Source organism: Eschrichtius robustus, chromosome 15, assembly GCF_028021215.1.
Source record: "Eschrichtius robustus isolate mEscRob2 chromosome 15, mEscRob2.pri, whole genome shotgun sequence".
In the NCBI taxonomy this organism is placed as follows: Eukaryota; Metazoa; Chordata; class Mammalia; order Artiodactyla; family Eschrichtiidae; genus Eschrichtius; species Eschrichtius robustus.
Genome location: NC_090838.1, coordinates 25,811,231 through 25,830,342, shown reverse-complemented (window position 1 = coordinate 25,830,342; position 19,112 = coordinate 25,811,231). Strand labels below are relative to the sequence as shown.

The window sequence follows — 19,112 nt, the reverse complement described above, 5'->3', positions numbered from 1 at the left end:
TTATGGTATTAATATAATAATAGCTATCATTTATTGCAGTTCTACTATGTATCAGGCACAGAACTATTTTGTTATCTCTAATGTAGCAATTCTGCAAAGTAGATGCTGTTATTCCCATTTTGCAGATGAGGAAACAGATTTGGAGAGGTTAAGCGACTTGCTCAAGACCACACTGCTGGTAAGTGCTTGAACGGGCATTCAAACCCAGTTCTACCAACGTGCTGCTGATAGCTAAGTGAGAAATACTTGTGCTAGTTAACATATTGCTTCTTTTTGCAATAAAACACACCAGCTAGTCCTTTTTTTGGGTCTGCTCACTTTGTCCTGTATGAAGAAATTGAGATAATGCACTAGCTCAGAAAAGAGAAAATTGAAGAGAGCCAGGAAGGATAAACATTCGGTGGAGCAGTGGTTTCTCAGCTGGGAGTGATTTTGTCCCCTCCTTTCCCCAAGGGACATTTGGCGATGTCCAGAAGCATTTTGGTTGTCACAACTGGAGTAAGGTGGGATCCTACTGGCATCTAGTGGGTAATGGCCAGGGATGCTGCTAAATATCTTAATGATGCACAGGACAGCCTGGGTGCCCCACCCATCTCCAAGAATCATCCAGCTCAAAATGTTAGTAGAGCTAAGGCTGAGAAACCCTGCTTTGGAAGCATATATTAAAGACATGTCTCCAAGCTAAACATGTGAAGGCAAAGTTAGAAATTTAATGCTGACGAGGTGTGTCTTATAGTTCTCTTTAATATAGGAAAAACATTTCAGTAGGAGTGACACTTTTGGGGAGGTGATATGATGGTTTTGATATACATCTGCAGATCTATAGGTTTGAATAGGAAAAACCTGGAAATATTGAGCTGTCAATATTTATGCTTATGTAGTAGTTTTTGCAACTATTAATTTCATTAAATTTATTTTGGTGATTTGACTAACTCATAAGTTAATCTGTCTATGTCTTTTAATGATATTTTAATATTCGAGTAAGTACTAACTGGGTAGTCTTTTATTAAAGCATCAATAATTTTATCTTCTTAACAGTTCTTCATTAGCGATTCACATCAGAGCCACTTGTGGAACTTTTCATATATAAATATATATAAAAATATATTAAAAATATAAATATAAATTATATCTCTCTGTGTTATATATCTCTATTATACATCTATATATTGATGCATACCTGGACCCTGGAGAGACTGATTCAACTGGGATAGAGCCTGGACTTCTGAATTTGACAAAAATTCTAAGGCATTCTGATACCACCTTTGGTTAATGACCACTTAGAAGTAATTCAGTACTCTGCCTAATGCTGCATGGCTTCCAGTGTTCTAATGAATTATCTTCAAGATAGGGCTTAAATTAATCTTAAAATCAATACTTTTTCTCTGTAAGGGCTGAGAATAGGCATGTCTTTTGCTGGCAGTGCACATCCTACTTAGCACTTACCATATGCCAGGCACCATGCTAAATACTTTACATGAATTGTCATTTAACCTCAAAACCCTGTGAGGTAGGTTTAATTTAATACCTCACTTTTAGTTAGAGGAGGAAAGTGAGATTCGGTTAACTTGCTTAAGGTTACAGGGGAAGTAAGTTTGGGGCAGGGATTCATACCCAGCTTAATGCTATATTACCTCCCTGCCCTTAATGCTATAGTACTCTCTGCTCTAATGCTCTCGGATGTGCTTAAAAATTTTCTTTGGGGGGAAAAATCAGTCTGCCCTTATGTATATACAGTAGAAGCCCTCTTATCTAGCTGGTAGATGAAAAATAGGAGTCATAGTAAGGAAACATAAATGACACTATGAACAGTTTTTTTAAAAACTTAGAAAATATTAATCTATATTAACTTGGTAATATTTTGATGTCAGCCTTTGCTCTGAGTATGGGTTCTTTGATTGGAATTCTGTATCTTCCTTCCACAAACCACTTCTATAATGTATGGTTTACAAATTTCAGTTTCAGATTTTTTGAAAGTAGAGTAAGATCTTAGACATTTAAGATCTTAATTCTTAAGGCATTAAGTGTACAATGATACACTTTTTCATGATTTTTTTTCTCCAGCCTTCAGTCATCTTATCTGCCTCTAATTTGACAGCTGTTTTTATTGAGTCCAAAGCATTCCACCTAATTTTTGTACTAACACCTTTTGCATTATGTGTTTGTGTTTCGTTGGTTTATGTAATATTTTATTAAATTATGTAATGGCAGTACTTTGTACATCTCGTATAAATAGGTTGGAGAACATGATTGACCCTTGTTAGTTATGCACACAAACCTGGGAGAAGAGTGCAACAGTGTGAGTTTCCTAAAAAGTGTAGTCTACCATCTTCAAGAATGCAGCTTGTGGTGGGCATGGTTCAGTGTATTTTACTATGGGGATGGACAGCATCACTTCGTCCAGTAAGTTGGTTAAATAGAAATCAGTTAAGAAAGCTTCTACTATACTTTGATGAGGTATTTCATGTGTAGCTGACAATTATACTATAGAAACAATTCCTACCCTTTGACTGCTTAGTCAGGAAGATAATGTTTAATAAACGTATACAGTAATAGAGTAAAAGGTACTGTATCCTGTAGAGTGAATTCTTGAAAAATGTGGATAAATGGGAGGACCAATAGAGTAAATCAGGAATAGATTCCTAGAGGATATAGAGACCTTGAATTGAAAAAACAGAAAAATAGGGAATTCCCTGGAGGTCCAGTGGTTAGGACTTCACGCTTTCACTTCCGAGGGCACGGGTTCAATCCCTGGTCAGGGACCTAAGATCCCACAAGCCGTGGCCAAAAAAAAAAGGAAAAGAAAGAACAGAAAAATAGTTTGGATAGAAGGAAACTGTTTACCTAATTCTGATGAAGCTATGGGGAGAATATTGAACCTTTGTTTAAATCTCTTTGTTTAGGAGAAGGTATAGGAGATTTTAAGATTGATAACTTCCCATTAGCAACATGATAGAATGGCTGTAGGGACAGCATAAAATATTGTAGCCAGGTATTTTCCTGGACTGGATTCCAAAAAGGCAGTAACAAATTGGAGGCCTGATACATATTGTCTAACTGTAGCAACAAGGGACAAAAGATGGAAGGTGTAAATGGCTATCACTGAGAATCCACTTGTTTAAAATCTCTGGATTTAAAGAAGGAAAGTAATATAATAGAGGAAAATAGGTCACCAGAGCTAAAGGGGGCAATCAGTAATGAATAAGAATTTTCTTTTTAAGAAAACTCTTGTCAGCCTTTAAAAAAACTTCAAATCTTTTGACTCAGTTGTTTAATTTCTGGGAATCCTAAGTAATATTAACAATAAATTTAGAAAAAGCTCTATGTACAAAATTTACTCCAAAAAATTGGAAATGAACAAGTTTTCATCTTGTAAGAATCATTAACTATGTAAAGTACTTAGCCTAGTGTCAGGTGCATAGTAAGTGTTTAATAAATGTTACTTATTAAGTTTGGTTTCTAAAGAAGAAAAGAGCAAAGTCAACTGATACTAGGTTAGAGTACCAGTGTTAATTGAAATTAAAAGAGCATCCTTATGCTAAACTCCCTTCTCTCAACCTGGATTTTTTCAAAACCCTGTGGTATCATTCTAGAATATTTTTCTGACAAAGGGCTTTTAGTAATTAGCGGGCTCCTCGAAGTGTCAGTTTTGTATAAGTAAAATCTAAAAATGGGCAATTTAATATTGCCATATAGGCTCCCAAAATCAAGCCTAATAAATTATTTAATAAATAATTATTTTTGGGTATAGGTAGTATATGTATATGGCACAAAATTCAAAAAGATACACAAAGATGTACATTGACCGTTACCAGTTTGTTTCCTTCTAGAAGTATGCCATGTATATGCAAGTGTGTGAGAATATAAGTACTTGCTTTTACACAAATGGTAGCATACTTTACACATTGTTCTGCAATTTGCCTTTTGCATTTTTTGGGGGGGGGGAGCTCTTTCCATACCAGTATATAGCACCACCTTATTCTTTTTAATGGGTGCATATGTATGGGTATACCCTAATTTAACAAGTCTCATTGACAGACACTGTGGTTGTTTCTAGTCGTTTGCTAGTACAGACTGATGCAGTGACTATCCAACATGCTATTTCAGAAGATGTGTTATTAATGTTGGGCTCTGGGTGCCTTATTTGTTGAAGTCTGTGCTTCATAAGGACTCTCTGTTAACGAAGATTTCCTCCTTGCCCTTAACTTTGGATGATGTTTATGCAGCGTCAAACCCAAATCCCTGGTGGATATAATGGAATTTTTTTTTTCTTTTTGGCCACGCCACGTGGCATGTGGGATCTTAGTTCCCTCACGAGGGATTGAACCCACGCCCCCTTCAGTGGAAGCACGGAGTCTTAACCATTGGACCACCGGCGAAGTCCCTGGAAATTGTTAATAATAACATGGGAATTGTATAGTATTGCCAAACAGGCTTCTTCTAGGATATGAAGTATTTTGCATTATATGGATCTTCCTTAATTTAGGGGATGTGGGTAAGTGAGTAGTTTCAACATTTCTTTCAAGAGTACATCCTTGAATAAGGTAGCCAGAATAAAATGGACAGGAGGAGTAATGATGGGATATGTTAAGAGCATTCTAGAAATAATAGAAGATCCTCTAACCTTTCACTTTGCTTGGCATTGTGGTTTTGCTGAGTTTGATCAGTAAGAAAAATCCTTTGGGGAAAGAAGCCTCCAACTGAGCATTTTAGTAGGGAGGAAGCTTAATTTTAGGTTACATTACTAGTTTGGAATGAGACCTAGGATTGTTGCTAGGAGCAGAGGATAATGATAAAACATTTATAAAGAACAGCTTATAAGTTGTTTTCATGATACTTAATGATTCTCACAGCAAGCCTGTGAGTTACATATGACTGCTGTTTGCATTTGACAGATGAGAAAACTGAGCGTTGAAAAGGTTAAATTACTAGATATCCATAATCACACAGCTGATGACAGAGCAATCAACATTCTTAACACCGTATCAACCATATCAACTATTTCCTTTTCTTGAAATTTACAGTGAAAAGTTTACCATTTCATCAGGTATCACTGAGTTTTGCTACCTCAGGAAGAGTACCAGGGAATCAGCTCCAGCCCTCCTTTTTCTGTTATCCCTAAATAGACTACTTGGCATGTCCTTTTTTTTTTTCTGTGTAATACCTTAATATTTGGGCAGGTTAGTGGTGAAGTGAGAGGGTTAAAAATTGAGTAAAGAACTATACAGAGTGGAGTTTTTTTTTTCCAGCTTAAAAACAGTGTATAAAAAGGTGTGAAAGTCAGAAGTGTTCCAGTAATTGACCAGGACTGGGATCTCATGCAAGATCCTTGAGCCTTAAAATTGAAAAGGTGAGAGGAGGGGTAGAAACTATGTAGTACCTGAAAAAAAAATCTATTATATGACACTAGGAAAACTTGAAAATTAAGCAGTCAGTCGTTTGTTTTGGACTCTACCAGGGATCTGTTTAGTGTGAAATTCAGATATAACAATTTTTATTATTTTAACTCCAAGTCTTTCGTTGAAGTTATGCAACTTTCTCTTACTCTCTTCCCAGTTTTGGAATGGTCTACTCCATAACATTTCCTTGGAGGTCCAAGATATTCTACTTTGCTGTGATTCTTGTATAATTTTAACGTAATTCTTTGTTCCTGACACATGGGATTTAAAAGATAATGGAGGGTTGGAAATAATGTTTGTTGTATGACTACTCTATCAGGCTCTTTACATTTATTAACTCATAATCCTAGGGACACACCTTGAGTATTGTTATACCCATTTTATAGATGAGAATAACTGAGGCTAGCTATATCACACTGTAGTCTAGTTACGGAGTTAAGACATGCAATTACATAAATATAACTTGAAACAAGATAACTGTTTACAGTGTCAGAGCCACATTAGACGGTAAGAGTGGCCCGGTGAAGCAAAAAGTAGCGTTTGCAGGACCCCAGGCACACTACCACATGCCTGCTTCTACAAATGAACTTCCCATCGTGGCCACAGACTTGCGTGCCTAGTAGTGAAACCTTGGGGGTGAGCATCCACTAAGGAGTCCTGTGTGTGGCGGGGAAGACAGGGAACTTTCCACGTGGAAAGCCGCACCGTCTTGCCCTGGGTGCTCTGCGTTTAAGGAAGTTGGTTGGGGGAGGGGGCTTGCCCTGCGGCTGCGTCCTACTCCCCGCGCCCTCCCCTTCCCAGCCTCTGCTGCCGCTAAACCCCGGAGAGCGGACCGCGCACGTCGAGATTCCTCGCCGGGCCTGGCAGAGGCTGCTGGGCATGCTCAGTGGGCAGGACCCGTTAGAGTGGCGAGTAAGGAAGCGTTGGCTCTTCTCCGGGTCTGCCTTCCCCGGTTCAGGCCCCGGCCCTGGGCTTTTGTGTGCGCGGAGCTGCAGCCGCCGCTGCCTCCCCGCCGGGCCGCCCGACCCCAGATGCCGTGTGGCCTGTCCGGTGTCCGCCGTTAACCTCGCCGCGCGGCCGGAGGAGGAGCGGGGCGGGGCGGGGCCGGCGGGCCGGCAGCCGGGCGGGCAGGAGGGCCCCGCCGGGGGTGGGGGTGGGTGCGGGGAGTCCCGCGGGGGGTGGGGGGAGGGGGCGGGCGCGGAGTCACGGGGGTGGGGTCACCGGCGGTGGCTCCGGGAGGCCGACCGGGACGGGGGGGGGCCGTGGGGGTGGCTCGGCGGAACCAGCCCCGGCTGGGGAGCAGCGGCGACTCCGAGGGCCGGGGCCAGGGCTTTCCGGGCTTCGGTGAGGCCGCCGCGGGCCCCGTCTTCCGGCGGCCGCCCGAGTTTGTGGTGATTGTTGCCGCCGCCGCCGCCGCCACCGCCCCGGCTGCCATCTCCTCCTCCTCCCGGGCCGCCGCCTCCTCCTCTTCCTCCTCCTCCTGGGCCGGGCTGATCCCCTCCCCGCTGCCGCCTCCTCCTGGGCTGGGCCCGCGGTGTCTCGTCCCCTCGCGGAACCGCTCCTGCCGCCGCCGCCGCCGCCTCCTCATTCATCCTCGTGCACCATAGGCGGCACAGGCACCAAGATGTCCAACCGAGTGGTCTGCCGGGAAGCCAGTCACGCCGGGAGCTGGTACACAGCCTCAGGTAGGGCCCCAGGCCGGCCGGCCGGCCCTTCCGCCGCCGCTGCCTGGCCCCGCGCCCGGCCGGCCGAGGTCGGCGGCCCGGCCCCGCGCGGCGGCGGGAGGGACGAGGTCGCTGACGGCCGCCGGCCGCGGACCGCGTGGGGAGGGAGCGGGCCGGAGGCTGGCCTCGCCGCCTTCCCACCCGCGCGGCATCCCGCCGGTCAGCCCGGGGTCGGCCGCCCTCACGCTCTGCCGGGAGTTGGGCGAGAGGGAGAGTTGCCGCCTCGGCAGCCTGCGCCCTCCCTCAGGACCAGGCTTGAGGAAAGAATGCGCTCCCCGACCGAGCCTACTTGTCGCCTCCTCCGGCTCCCGGGAAGCGGGCGGCCGGCCGCAGCCACCCCCCGCGGGGACGGTTCGCCCTGCGCCCGAGCCCTGCTTCCTCCGTGCGGAGCCGAGCGACCCTCCGCCCTCCCGCCGCGGGAGGGACGCGCCTTCCTCCTTTCCCCTCCCCTCCCGTCCCCTCCCCTCCCGTCCCCTCCCCTCCCGTCTCCTCTCTTCGCCTCTCCTCCCCACGAAGCTCCGAGCGGCGCCCGCGACCCGGGGAGTTCTTAGTCTCCCGGGGTGCACACGGGCTCTGCTCGCCCGCCTCCTGCCAGGCAGTCTTCTCCCGCTCCCCTTGGCAGTTCAGAACGAGAGGCCGCATTTCCCCCTCACCTTTCAGGTGCTCAGCCGTCTTGAGAGGAGTGAAGGGTAGTACTTTTTGACATTGCCAGACCAGAGGCAGGGTCTGGGCATGTTAGGTCTGTGAGAGGAGGCCCCTTTCTGGGGTTTGCTGCTCTGTCTGTTGGGGGTAGGGTAGAAGTATTGCTAAGCAGAGGCTTGGGGTGGCCTCCTAGCTCTTTTGTCAGTGTTTTCATTGTTACTGTCATTCACGAAAGGGGCAGCTGGAGATGGCATCAGCACTTTTTCCTGAGCAGCCTCCCCAGTCTCCAGTCGCTTAACACCAAGCAGGTGCTGGAACTACCTAACGCGTTGGGTCAGGTTTTGAGCGAGTTAGTCTTCTATCGACACTGTCCAAAAATACTTTAGAGCTCTTTAGGTCAGAGAGTGTAGGGACTTTCCCTTTAATAAAGCTCTTGTTAGAACGACTGTTTTATGGGATTATTTTCAGGAGTCACATTTCTGGTAAGTTGACAAAATTCCACTGTGATTCCTGAATTTTCAGTCATTTGGTATTGGCTTATCAATATCTAGACCCAAATCTTTAGTGTGGGTCGGATCATGTTTCCCTTTGCAAATAGTTGGGTTGGATAGAGACATGGTTTGTGAGAAAACAAAGATTTGGAAGAAAATTCATTTCTCTGAGGTTGCTAAGCTCGCTCATTAAATACATGCACTTTACTGACTCACTGAAGATTTGCTGTGTTAAGAAGACACAAAGGATTTGCAAGCCTAACAGGTAGCTATAGTTTTGCATTAAGCAGATGACTTTTAATGGTTATAGTGGCTTCCCTCATGGTTCCAAAGTGCTTCATAAACACTTCATCAGTTCTCACAACCTTAGCATGTCAGTTAAGCCTTTCTTGTTCGGCTTATGGGGATATGCCCAAGATTCTGTAGAAACCAGTGGCAGAACAGGAATGGGAGTCTCTGGCTCCTGGTTTTGTCCTCTAATCAATGCATTATTACTTTTAAATTTATCAGTGAATAATCTTTTCAGGGTTGTGAGTCACTAAACTTTTTCTTCAATGTGTTTTGAAGAGTTAAAAAGTCACAGTTTTCATTTTCATGGCCATTTTTTGGTTAATTTATTTTGTTTTCTATACCTTTCAAAAATGTTTTAAACTTTTGCACTGAAAATATGGCCAGATGATTCTGTAGGAATTTTTATAGATTCTTGAACATTCTTTGTGTAGTAGAATTAGGCATAGTTCACACTTCAGACTTGAAAAGACTTCTTCAGTAATCTCAAATATAAGAATTCTTTAATCCAGCTGAAAACATTCTGTGATTAAAACTATTTATCAGTAGTGAACTAAAATGGACAACTTTCTTAAAATTTTAAAATATATTCTTATTTCCCTAAATTCTGAATGAAATCAGTAATGCAATTTTGGTAATGTGAATTGTCATGGAGAACCTTATTGTTAAAAAAAAAAATTCAGACCATGTGTGGCGTGTGTGTGTGTGTGTGTGTGTGTGAGAGAGAGAGAGAGAGAGAGAGAGAGAGAGAGACTTTTAAACTTGAATAATAATTAGGGTGAATTTAAAGCAATTTAGGGGAATTCTCTGGCGGTCCAGTGGTTAGGGCTCTGTGCTTTCACTGCTGAGGGCGCGGGTTCAAATCCCTGGTCAGGGAAATGAGATCCCGCAAGCCATGCATCGCTGCCAAATTTAAAAGAAAAAAAAAGGCAATTTAGTTATAAAAGGTGATTTCATATTTTAAAAATGAATAAAAATATACGTAAGTAAATTTTGACTTGATCTAGTGACTTCTAGACCCCACTGTATCTAGATTGATAACTTTGACCATTGGAAAAATTTTACTTGTATTATTATTCTTCCCTTAAACTAGGCCTAAAAACATGTAGTAGGAGAGAGACAGATGTGCTTTTGGATTGTCATTCTGTAATTCTACAGCATTCAGATTGTGTCCATAGAATTAAAGTGCTCAATTACTGATAAAATGGTGAAATAACATTTGCTTCAGTTATATAGCTAGTTCAGAAAAAAAAAAAGTGTGTATACATATATGTGTTATATATCTACATACACACCTTCATTTTTATTTACCCCTTGTTATATGCTAGATCCATTGATAAAAGTATCAAGTATTCCCTGCCCTCCAAGAAGGTAATCTGAAGTGTAGTAACTCAAGACAGAAAATAAATATCAGATAAATTGAGGTAGTGCTTTTAGGAGTTTGGACGAGGGTGGAATCACTTCAAAGGATTTGAATTATGCTTTGAAGGAAGGGTATTTGAGTAGATTTGAAAAGGGAAAAAGTACATTGGGGAACACCACAAAGATACAGAGGCAGGTAAATGTAAGTAGGCCAATTTAATAAGAATGGAAGGTTCTCACGGGGTGTAGTTCACGAGCCTGGTTGGAGCTAGAGTGTAGATGCCTGTGAATTCTATGCATCACAGGGATTTAACTTATGCAGTAGGTAATCAGGACCAGTGCAGAAGTTTCTGAGTAGGGGACTGATATGCAAGTAACATTTTAGGAAAATTAATCTCATAGGAAGGTTAATCCTTGCTTCTTTATGGGTATACAGCAGGGATCAGCAAACTCACTACGTCTGCAGTCCAAATCCAGCCTGTGGCCTTTTTTTTTTTTTTTTTTTGTGGTAAAGTCCACTAACAAAGAATGGTTTTTAATTTTTTAAAAAAATTTATTTATTTTATTTATTTTATTTTTGGCTGTGTTGGGTCTTCGCTGCTGCGAGTGGGCTTTCCCTAGTTGCGGCGAGCGGGCCTCTCATTGCGGTGGCTTCTCTTGTTGCGGAGCATGGGCTCCAGGCGCACAGGCTTCAGTAGTTGTGGCACACAGACTTAGTTGCTCCATGGCACGTGAGATCTTCCCAGACCAGGGCTCGAACCCGTGTCCCCTGCATTGGCAGGCGGATTCTTAACCACCGCGCCACCAGGGAAGCCCGGTTTTTAATTTTTAAAGGGTTTAAAAAACAAACAAGAACCAAGAAGTGAAATAGAGTCTGTATGTGGCCTGTAAAGCCTAAAATATTTACTATTTATTTGGGCCTTTACAGAAAAAAATTGTCAACCCATAGTGTATATTTGTGGTTCTCAAAATGTGGTCTCTAGATCAGCAGCATAATGTGTCTGTACTCTGTATTTTTTCCGGATTTGCTATATCTTTCATTTCATTATTTCAGCCCTTATCATCTTCTGTCTGGACAGTTATAACTGCCTCCTAACCGTCCTTCTTTCTGCCAACTTTATTCCCTTTAAGTCCATCCTCTGCATTGCTCCCTGAATAATCTATCTGACCACATAATTTCTTTGCATAAATCTCACTGACCCATCTTTCCTGTTGGATAAGGTCTAAGTCTCTTCATGACTTGGCATCTTCCTATCTCTTTGGCCACTTCCCCCAACCCCATCCCAGTTCTCCCTTTTACTACGCTTCAGCAACCGTCTAGCAGCTGTTCATTGTTTCTTTAAATACACTATGCTGTTTCTTATCACTGTGTTTTTATTCAAGCTGTTTCCTGTGTTGGAATGCACTTTGCCAGGATAACTCCTTCTCATCTTTTAAGGACTCAGGTGTTAACACCTCCTAGAAGCCTACCCTGATGCCTTAACTCCCCCTGGCTGTTTCTGATGTTCCTTTGTGTTCCCATAATATCCTGTGTGTATCTCTATATATTTACCTTGTTATCTGTGTATGTGGTCTTCTATAAGATTATGAGCTCCTAGAAGACAGGGACTATGTCTTACTAATTTTTTTGTACCCCAAGTTCTCAGCAAGCACAGGTTTTGTACGTAATAGATAATAAGTATCTGAACAAGTGAACATTAAAGGGCTTAGCATATAGTAGATATGGACAGAGATATTGACATTTAAATCCCTAAGAACATTGCTGGTGATATAGGACCATTGCTAGTTAAGTCTCTGAGCATAGTATAGGTGAAGAATCTTGGTGGTAGGAAAAGATTAGAAGTCATGATTCACTAGTTGGGGACCTTATTTAATGTAAGATTTTTAAAGAAGTACGACATACATATAGAAAAGTGTACAGCTAGATGAAGTTTCACAAAATAGGCATGTCATTGTAATTAGCACCCAGCTCAATAAACATCAGTAGTGGAATTCCCAACTCACACTGTATTCCTTGTATTCTAACACCATAGAAAAGTTTTGTCTGTTTTTGAACTCTGTATAAGTGAAATCATATAGTATAACTTGTTTGAGCTTCTTTTGCTCAACATTACATTTATGAGATTAATCCATGTTATACTGTGGTTTGTTTATTCTTTTTTTTTTTTTTTTAAATTTTAAATTATTTATTTATTTATTTATTTATTTAATTTATGGCTGTGTTAGGTCTTCGTTTCTGTGCGAGGGCTTTCTCTAGCTGCGGCAAGTGGAGACCACTCTTCATCGCGGTGCGCGGGCCCCTCACTGTCACGGCCTCTCTTGTCGGGGAGCACAGGCTCCAGACGCGCAGGCTCAGTAATCGTGGCTCACGGGCCTAGTCGCTCCGCGGCATGTGGGATCCTCCCAGACCAGGGCTCAAACCCGTGTCCCCTGCATCAGCAGGCAGACTCCCAACCACTGCGCCACCAGGGAAGCCCTGTGGTTTGTTTATTCTTGTTGTTGTGTTCTATTCTGTGAATAAACCACAGTTTATCCATTCTACTGTTGATGGACATTTTTGTTATTTACAGTTTTGCTGCTTTGAACATTTTTGTATTCTTTTTCCTGATGAATGTATACATGCATTTTTGTTGGGTATGTACCTTAAGTGGAATTATTAGGTCATGGTTATGGCTATGGTATGTTCATTTTTAGTAGATTTTGCTGAAGTTTTGCCAAGTGGTTTTACAAACTTATACTCCCACCAGAAGTATATGAGAGAATTCCAGTTGTTCCACATGTTTGCCAACACTTGGTATTGTCAGTCTTTTTATTTTTAGTTTTTCTTGAAGGGTGTGTAGTTGTATTGCATTGTAGTTTTGATTTTATTTTCCGATGACTAATGAAGTTGAGCACCTTTTCATATTAGGGGCCCCATGTTTATTAGTCATTTGGACTTCTGCTTTTGTGAAGTGTCTATTAAGTCTTTAGCCCTTTTTATACTAGAGTATTTACTTTTTTCATATTGATTTGTAGTTCTTTGTATATTCTGGATATAGTCTTTTTAGGTATATGTATTGCAGATATCGTCTACTCTGTAGCTTTTTCAGGATCTTGGTATCTTGGTGAGTCAAAGTTCTTAATTTTAAAGAAGTCCAGTTTATCAGCTGGTTAGTGTTCTTCTGTTTCCATTTATGAAATCTCTATCTACCTCAGTGTCATGAAGTTAACTTTCCTATGTTTTCTTTTAAAAGCTTTATTTTTTCACCTTTCATACTAAGATCAATAATTCATCTGGTTGATAGCTGTATCTGTGTGGTTGTGGTACATTACATAAATTTATTTTGAAATAAATGTACATATAGAAAAAGTATAAATGGGTGTACACTTTGATGAATATCCACAAATATACTCTGTGTAACTATCCCCTAGCTCAAGAAATAGAATGTTTTCACCATCTCAGAGGGATATATCACATTTTAATGTTTTCTGAAATTGGTATGTTTTATATCTTAAGTGTACATTTAATGTGGGAGGTTCCCCCCCCTGGAAAGTGGTTGTTACACCTTATAATTACTAGTGTCATAGAAGTGAGGAAATATGTGAAAATCTAATGATTTCATAAAGCATTCTTGAACTGTTTGTATGATATATATCTTAATAGCAGTTTTATTTTTAAGTTGTTTTAATTCTTTCTGTCATATTTCTAAATATATTTAATAAAATTATATCAGGGTTCTATAATTGGAAAACCACAACTTTTTTTTTTTGGCATGTACCTTGAGTTCTAGAGTGTCAAAGTATATCTTGGTGTGTGAGAAATTTAAAAACTGATAAAAATATTCTCCTTTGAAGAGAAAATACTATATAATATTTAGTTTTGAAATGAACTTTTTTAGGTTACTAAATTTGGTTTTCTGTATGATGATCTTTGCGTCTCATCCTATTATTTAACCTTGGAGAAAGGCAAGAAGGAAAGAACAAATTTAATAGGTAAACTGTTGAGATTATTGCTTGATTACCTCTTTCTCACTTTCCTTCTTATCCTTTCACATGCAATTTTCCAAGTCAAAAATCATCTTCCCTACCTCCATAGTGTAGTTTATATTATCTGCTTTTGGGTTTTTGTCCATTTTAAAGAAGGTCAAGACAACAAATAAAAATGTCATTTGTTAAGTGTATTCTGTAGTTACATTACATATATGTCTATATAACCTTTAATCTTCAAAAGGCTGCTACAAGGTTGGTATTTTCTCCATTTATGGATGTGGAAACAATGACTCAGAGAGGTTGAGTAACTTGCTTAAGGTATAGTAAGTAAGTGGAAGAGCCAGTCTGACTCCAAAACTAGAGTTAAATGTTAGGGGCAGGGAGGTATGATGAGATATGCTGCCCCAAACACTGAACTTTTCTGTTCCATTCAGGTTTTTCCCAAACTACAATATAGACATTTAACTGACACTTATGTATCATTTATGGTTTATAAAGCATTTTCTCATACATTTTTGACTTTCACAATAATCTTATGGTTAGGTGCAGGATAGGTAAGGCAGGCAGGTCTTTAATCCATCCCCGCCTTGCTGTTTTATTGATGAGAAACTAAGACTTGAAGGAGGCTAAATTGTCTGAGTCATACTACTAGTAAATGGTAGAGCTAGAATTTGAACCTAGGACTTGTAGCTGAAGCCTAGTGTTCCTTCTATTTATAGTGATGCCAGAGTAAGTAAGAAGTTGAACTATTTGGAATCAGTAAGCACCTCTTTAATTGTCAGGTTAAATATATTATAAAATAATAAAAGCATAACTAAAAGCACTTAAGAATACTGAATATTATTCATATGGTATAAATAGACAAAGGAATTAGTATATTTTAATTACTCTAGTCCTAGGATTTGAATTGGGCCTAACAAAACTTGACACTTCTGCAGAGGCTTTATTTAACTTTCAATCATTCAGTATTGGACAAACTCAGTTCTGTGTGAAAGGTACTGCTCTAGGGACTAGGTGCATAGCAGGAGATGAAAACAGACAAAAATCTCTAGAGTTTATATTCTAGTTGGGGGAGACAGACTATAAATACGGTAAGTAAGTAGAACACATAGTATGTTAGAGGAAAATGCTATGGAGAATTATAAAGCAAATAAAGCAGAGCTGGTGCATAAGGAATGTTAAAGAATGGGAGAAATTTATTTATTTTTATTTAAAAAAATATTTATTTGTTTAATTATTTATTTGGCTGAGCCGGGTCTTAGTTGTGGCATGTGGGACCTTCGTTGCGGCATGTGGGACCTTCGTTGCGGCATGTGGGACCTTCGTTGCGGCATGCAGGATCTTCAGTTGCAGCATACGGGATCTTCATTTGCAGCATGCGAACTCTTAGTTGCGGCATGTGGGATCTAGTTCCCTGACCAGGGATCGAACCCGGGCCCCCTGCATTGGGAGTGCGGAGTCTTAGCCACTGGACCACCAGGGAAGTCCCCAAGAATGGGAGAAATTTTAAATGGCAAGGACAGGGTAGATGTCATTGAACTGACATTTGAGTGAAGACTTGAAGTAGGTGAAAGAACAAGCCTTGCATCCTAGATAATTTTAGGGGTTAGGGGCTAGATAGTTTTAGGTCGAGGGTACAGCAAGTTTAAAGGTCCTGTGGCTAGAGCAGGCCTGGAGTATTTGAGGAATGCAAGAAGGTTATTGCAACTGGAATGAAGTGACATGGGGCAGAGTAGTTCAACATGAGGTTAAGAGGAAAATAAATAGCTGGAGCAGAGGCACAGAGGTGTTGTGGTCAGATGACATTAGGTCTGGAAGACCATTGTAAGGACCTTTACTTGAGTGAGATAGCCATTGGAAAGTTTTGAGCAGTTGGTGACATGATCTATTATAGTTTAGACTTACTAGAACCACTTGACTGCCATGTTCAGAGTAGTTGGGGAGTGGTGAAGGCAGTGGCAAGGGCTGAACCAACAGTTAAGAGGAAAGTAGCAATCCAAGTTACAGATGATGGCTTGGATTGAGTAATAGCTGTGGAAGTGGGTAAGAAGTGGTTCATTACTGGGTATATTTTGAAGGTAGAGTCGAAAGGATTTGCTGATATACTTGGAGTGGAGTGTGAGAGAAAGAGAGGAGTCATGGATATTTCTTAAGGTTTATCCCTGAGATTGCAATAATGAAGTTGCTATTATCTGAGAAAGGGAAGACTTAAGAGAAACAGGTTTGGAGGGGGAAGGTTAGGAGCTCAATTTTGGTTTGTTAAGTTTGAGATGTTTACTATATAGTTAAGTCGATACATGAGTCTGGAGTTTAGGGGAGAGGCCTAGGGTGGAGCTTTAAAATTGGGAATTATCATTATGTAGATAACATTTAAAGCCAAGTGTCTGGATGAAATCACCATAGGAATCAGAGTAGCCAGAGAAAAGAGGTTTGTGAGTGAGCCTTGGAACATTTCCAACTTGAAGAGGTTGAAGAGGTGAGGGATATCATGTGAGGAAGATAGATTAAGCTTCTCATGAGGAAGAGGATGAGATGTCCTGGGAGCCAAGTAGGGAAAATGCTTTAAGGCATCTCAACACAATTTATGTAGATTTTTCAGGGCTTTTTTTCTTTGACAAACACATTTAATCTGGTCTAAGCCACTCTGGTCTTAGCCATCTCTTATGCTGCTGCCAGAGCTTCCTAACTGGTTGCCTAGTTTCCATTCTGTTCTTTACACAGCAGCCTGAGAGCTCTTTTAAAAATGTAAATAAGATAATACTCTTTTCTCAAAATCCTATCATACTTAAAATCACACTTAAAAATCCTTGCCAAGGCTTAGAAGGTTTTATATGCTTTGACCTCTGCTTAACTTTCTGATTTCATTTTCTACCACTTGTCCTTTACCTTATGTTGTTCCAGCCATTCTGGCCCCCTTGCTGTTCCCCAAATATGTCAAGCTTATTCCTGCCTTAGGACTTTGGTGTGCACTTCATAACACTGATTAATCCTGGATTGGTAGTCAAGGAAAAGGTATATTTATTGACTCCCTTATTTCCTTAGTCACAACCAGGAGGAGAATTAGGGAGAGATGTTGAGAATGAATGGGATAGGTTTTCCCAAAGTGTTCTGAGAAACAGTAGTCCCTGGAGATGCCTTTGCAGAAAGGGTTTATGGTCAAATAAGTTTAGGAAATGTTGCATCTGTTTTTCTCCCTTGGGCCCAGACAACTAACAAGAGACTTGTTTTATGGCTTATTACATGGTCTGTCTTGGTGAGTGTTCTGTGTCTGTTTGAAAATAATGTATGTTTTCTGTCCTTGTGGGGTAGATTGCTCTCTAAATGTTAATTAGGTTAAATTGGGTTATTTAAATCTCTACATTCCTATTGATTTTCCTTTTTTTCCTGTCAGTTCCTGAGAGCAGTGTTGAAATTTCCAACTGTAATTCTGGATTTGTCTATTTTTTCTTTCAGTTTTTTTGATTTGTTGTTTCAAGTTTTTGGAATTTCTGTTATTTGATATACCTGTTAGGGATTATATTTTGTTGATGAATTGACTATCACAGTGTATGTTCTTCTTTATATCTGGTAATATTTTTTTGCTCTGAAGTGTTCCTTGTTTTGTATTATTGAAGCCAATCCAACTTTCTCATGGTTAATATTTATATGGTATATTCTTTTCCATATGTGTCAGGGTCACCAAGACCACCTTCAGGTTTGATGATTTGTGAGAAGGATCAAAGCTGTTATACTTACAGACGGGGTTTATTACAGAGAAAGAATACAGGTTAAAATGAGGAAAAGGTGCATACAGTACAGTGGAGTGCAGGAGAGACCAAGCGTGAGAGTCCAGTTGTCCTCTCAGTGACACGTGACAACAAGTGTGCAGTATTGCCAACCAGGGAAGCTCAGCTAGGCCTTGGTATCCAGGGTTTTTATTGGGGGCTGGTCATGTAGGCATGGAGCAAGCTTGTGACTGACCTTAGCTACTCAGTCTCCAGCCCTCCTCTCTCCTGCAGAGGTCACACTGATACAGTGTGGCCCAGGGTAGCAGGAGAACAAAAAGAGGAGTTCACCTTAAATCACATTGTAGCATAAACTATCTGGCAAGGCCCCAGCTATACAAAGACACTTAAAAAAATTGTGGTAGAATATATATAACAAAATTTACTGTTTTACCAATTTCTAAGTGTACACTTCTCTGGCATGAGTACATTTGTATTATTTATTGGGGTGGCCAAAAAGTTCATTTGGGTTTTTTCCGTAAGATGTTACAGAATGAACTTTTTGGCCAATCCAATATGACCGTCTCCAGCATCCATCTCTAGAATGTTTTCATCTGTTCCAACTGAAACTTTGTATCCATTAAACACTTAACTCCCCACTGACTCCTTCCTCCAGCTTTGGCAACCACTCTTCTCCTTTCTTTATGATTTTGCCTATCTTAGGTACCTCATTTAGGTGGATTCATACAATATTTGTCCTTTTATGTCTGGCTTATTTCACTTAGCATGTTTTCAGAGTTCATTTATGTTGTAGCATGTATCAGAATTCCTTTTTAAAGCTGAATAATATCCATTGTATGATATACCATAGTTTGTTTATTCATTTATCTGTTGATAGACATTTGGGTTGTTTCTACCTTTTGACTTTTGTGAATAATAGTGCTATGAATGTTGGTGTACAAGTATCCGCTTGAGTCTTGCTTTCCGTTCTTTTGGATATCTATCTAAGAGTATAATTGCTGGGTCATATAGTAATTCTGTGTTTCACTTTTTGAGAAACCACCAAACTGATTGCCACAGTAGTTGCACCATTTTACATTCCTACCACCAATGCTTGGGGGTTCCATTTTTTTCGCAGCCTTGACAACACTTGTTATTTTCCTTTTTTTGGATGATCATCCTAATGAGTGTGAATTTGTATCGTTATGGTTTTGATTTGTATTTCTCTAATGACTAATTATGTTGAACACCTTTTCATGTGTTTATTGGCCATTTGTATATCATCTTTGGAGAAGTGTGTTTTCAGGTCCTTTGCCTATTTTTGAAAGCACAGGTTCCTAACCACTGGACCACCAGGGAATTCCCACTACCATACTGTTTTGATTTCTGTAGCTTTTTTACTCCATTTTTGAAAGGTAGTTTGGTAGGTATTGAATTCAGTGGGTATGTTGACATTACTTCTTTTAGCATTTTATAAATGTTCTGTTGTACTTTGGCTCGCACAGATTCTGAGAATTCTGTGATTTTTAAATA

At 40.7% G+C, this 19,112-nt stretch overlaps 1 protein-coding gene across 3 annotated transcripts in view; it reads left to right on the top strand.

Moving 5' to 3' along the window:
- The first annotated feature begins 6,224 nt into the window (after positions 1-6,224).
- Positions 6,225-19,112, top strand: part of MEMO1 (mediator of cell motility 1) — a 134,934-nt gene continuing 122,046 nt past the window's right edge. Inside the window, exons 1-2 of one of the 3 annotated variants that reach the window (XM_068564962.1) lie at positions 6,225-6,311; positions 7,007-7,084. In XM_068564962.1, coding sequence (XP_068421063.1) covers positions 7,024-7,084 — 61 coding nt within the window. In that variant the 5' untranslated portion in view covers positions 6,225-6,311; positions 7,007-7,023. Of the gene's footprint in view, positions 6,312-6,757; positions 7,085-19,112 lie in introns of those variants that run through there. The other 2 variants (XM_068564961.1, XM_068564960.1) reach the window with 2 other exon arrangements.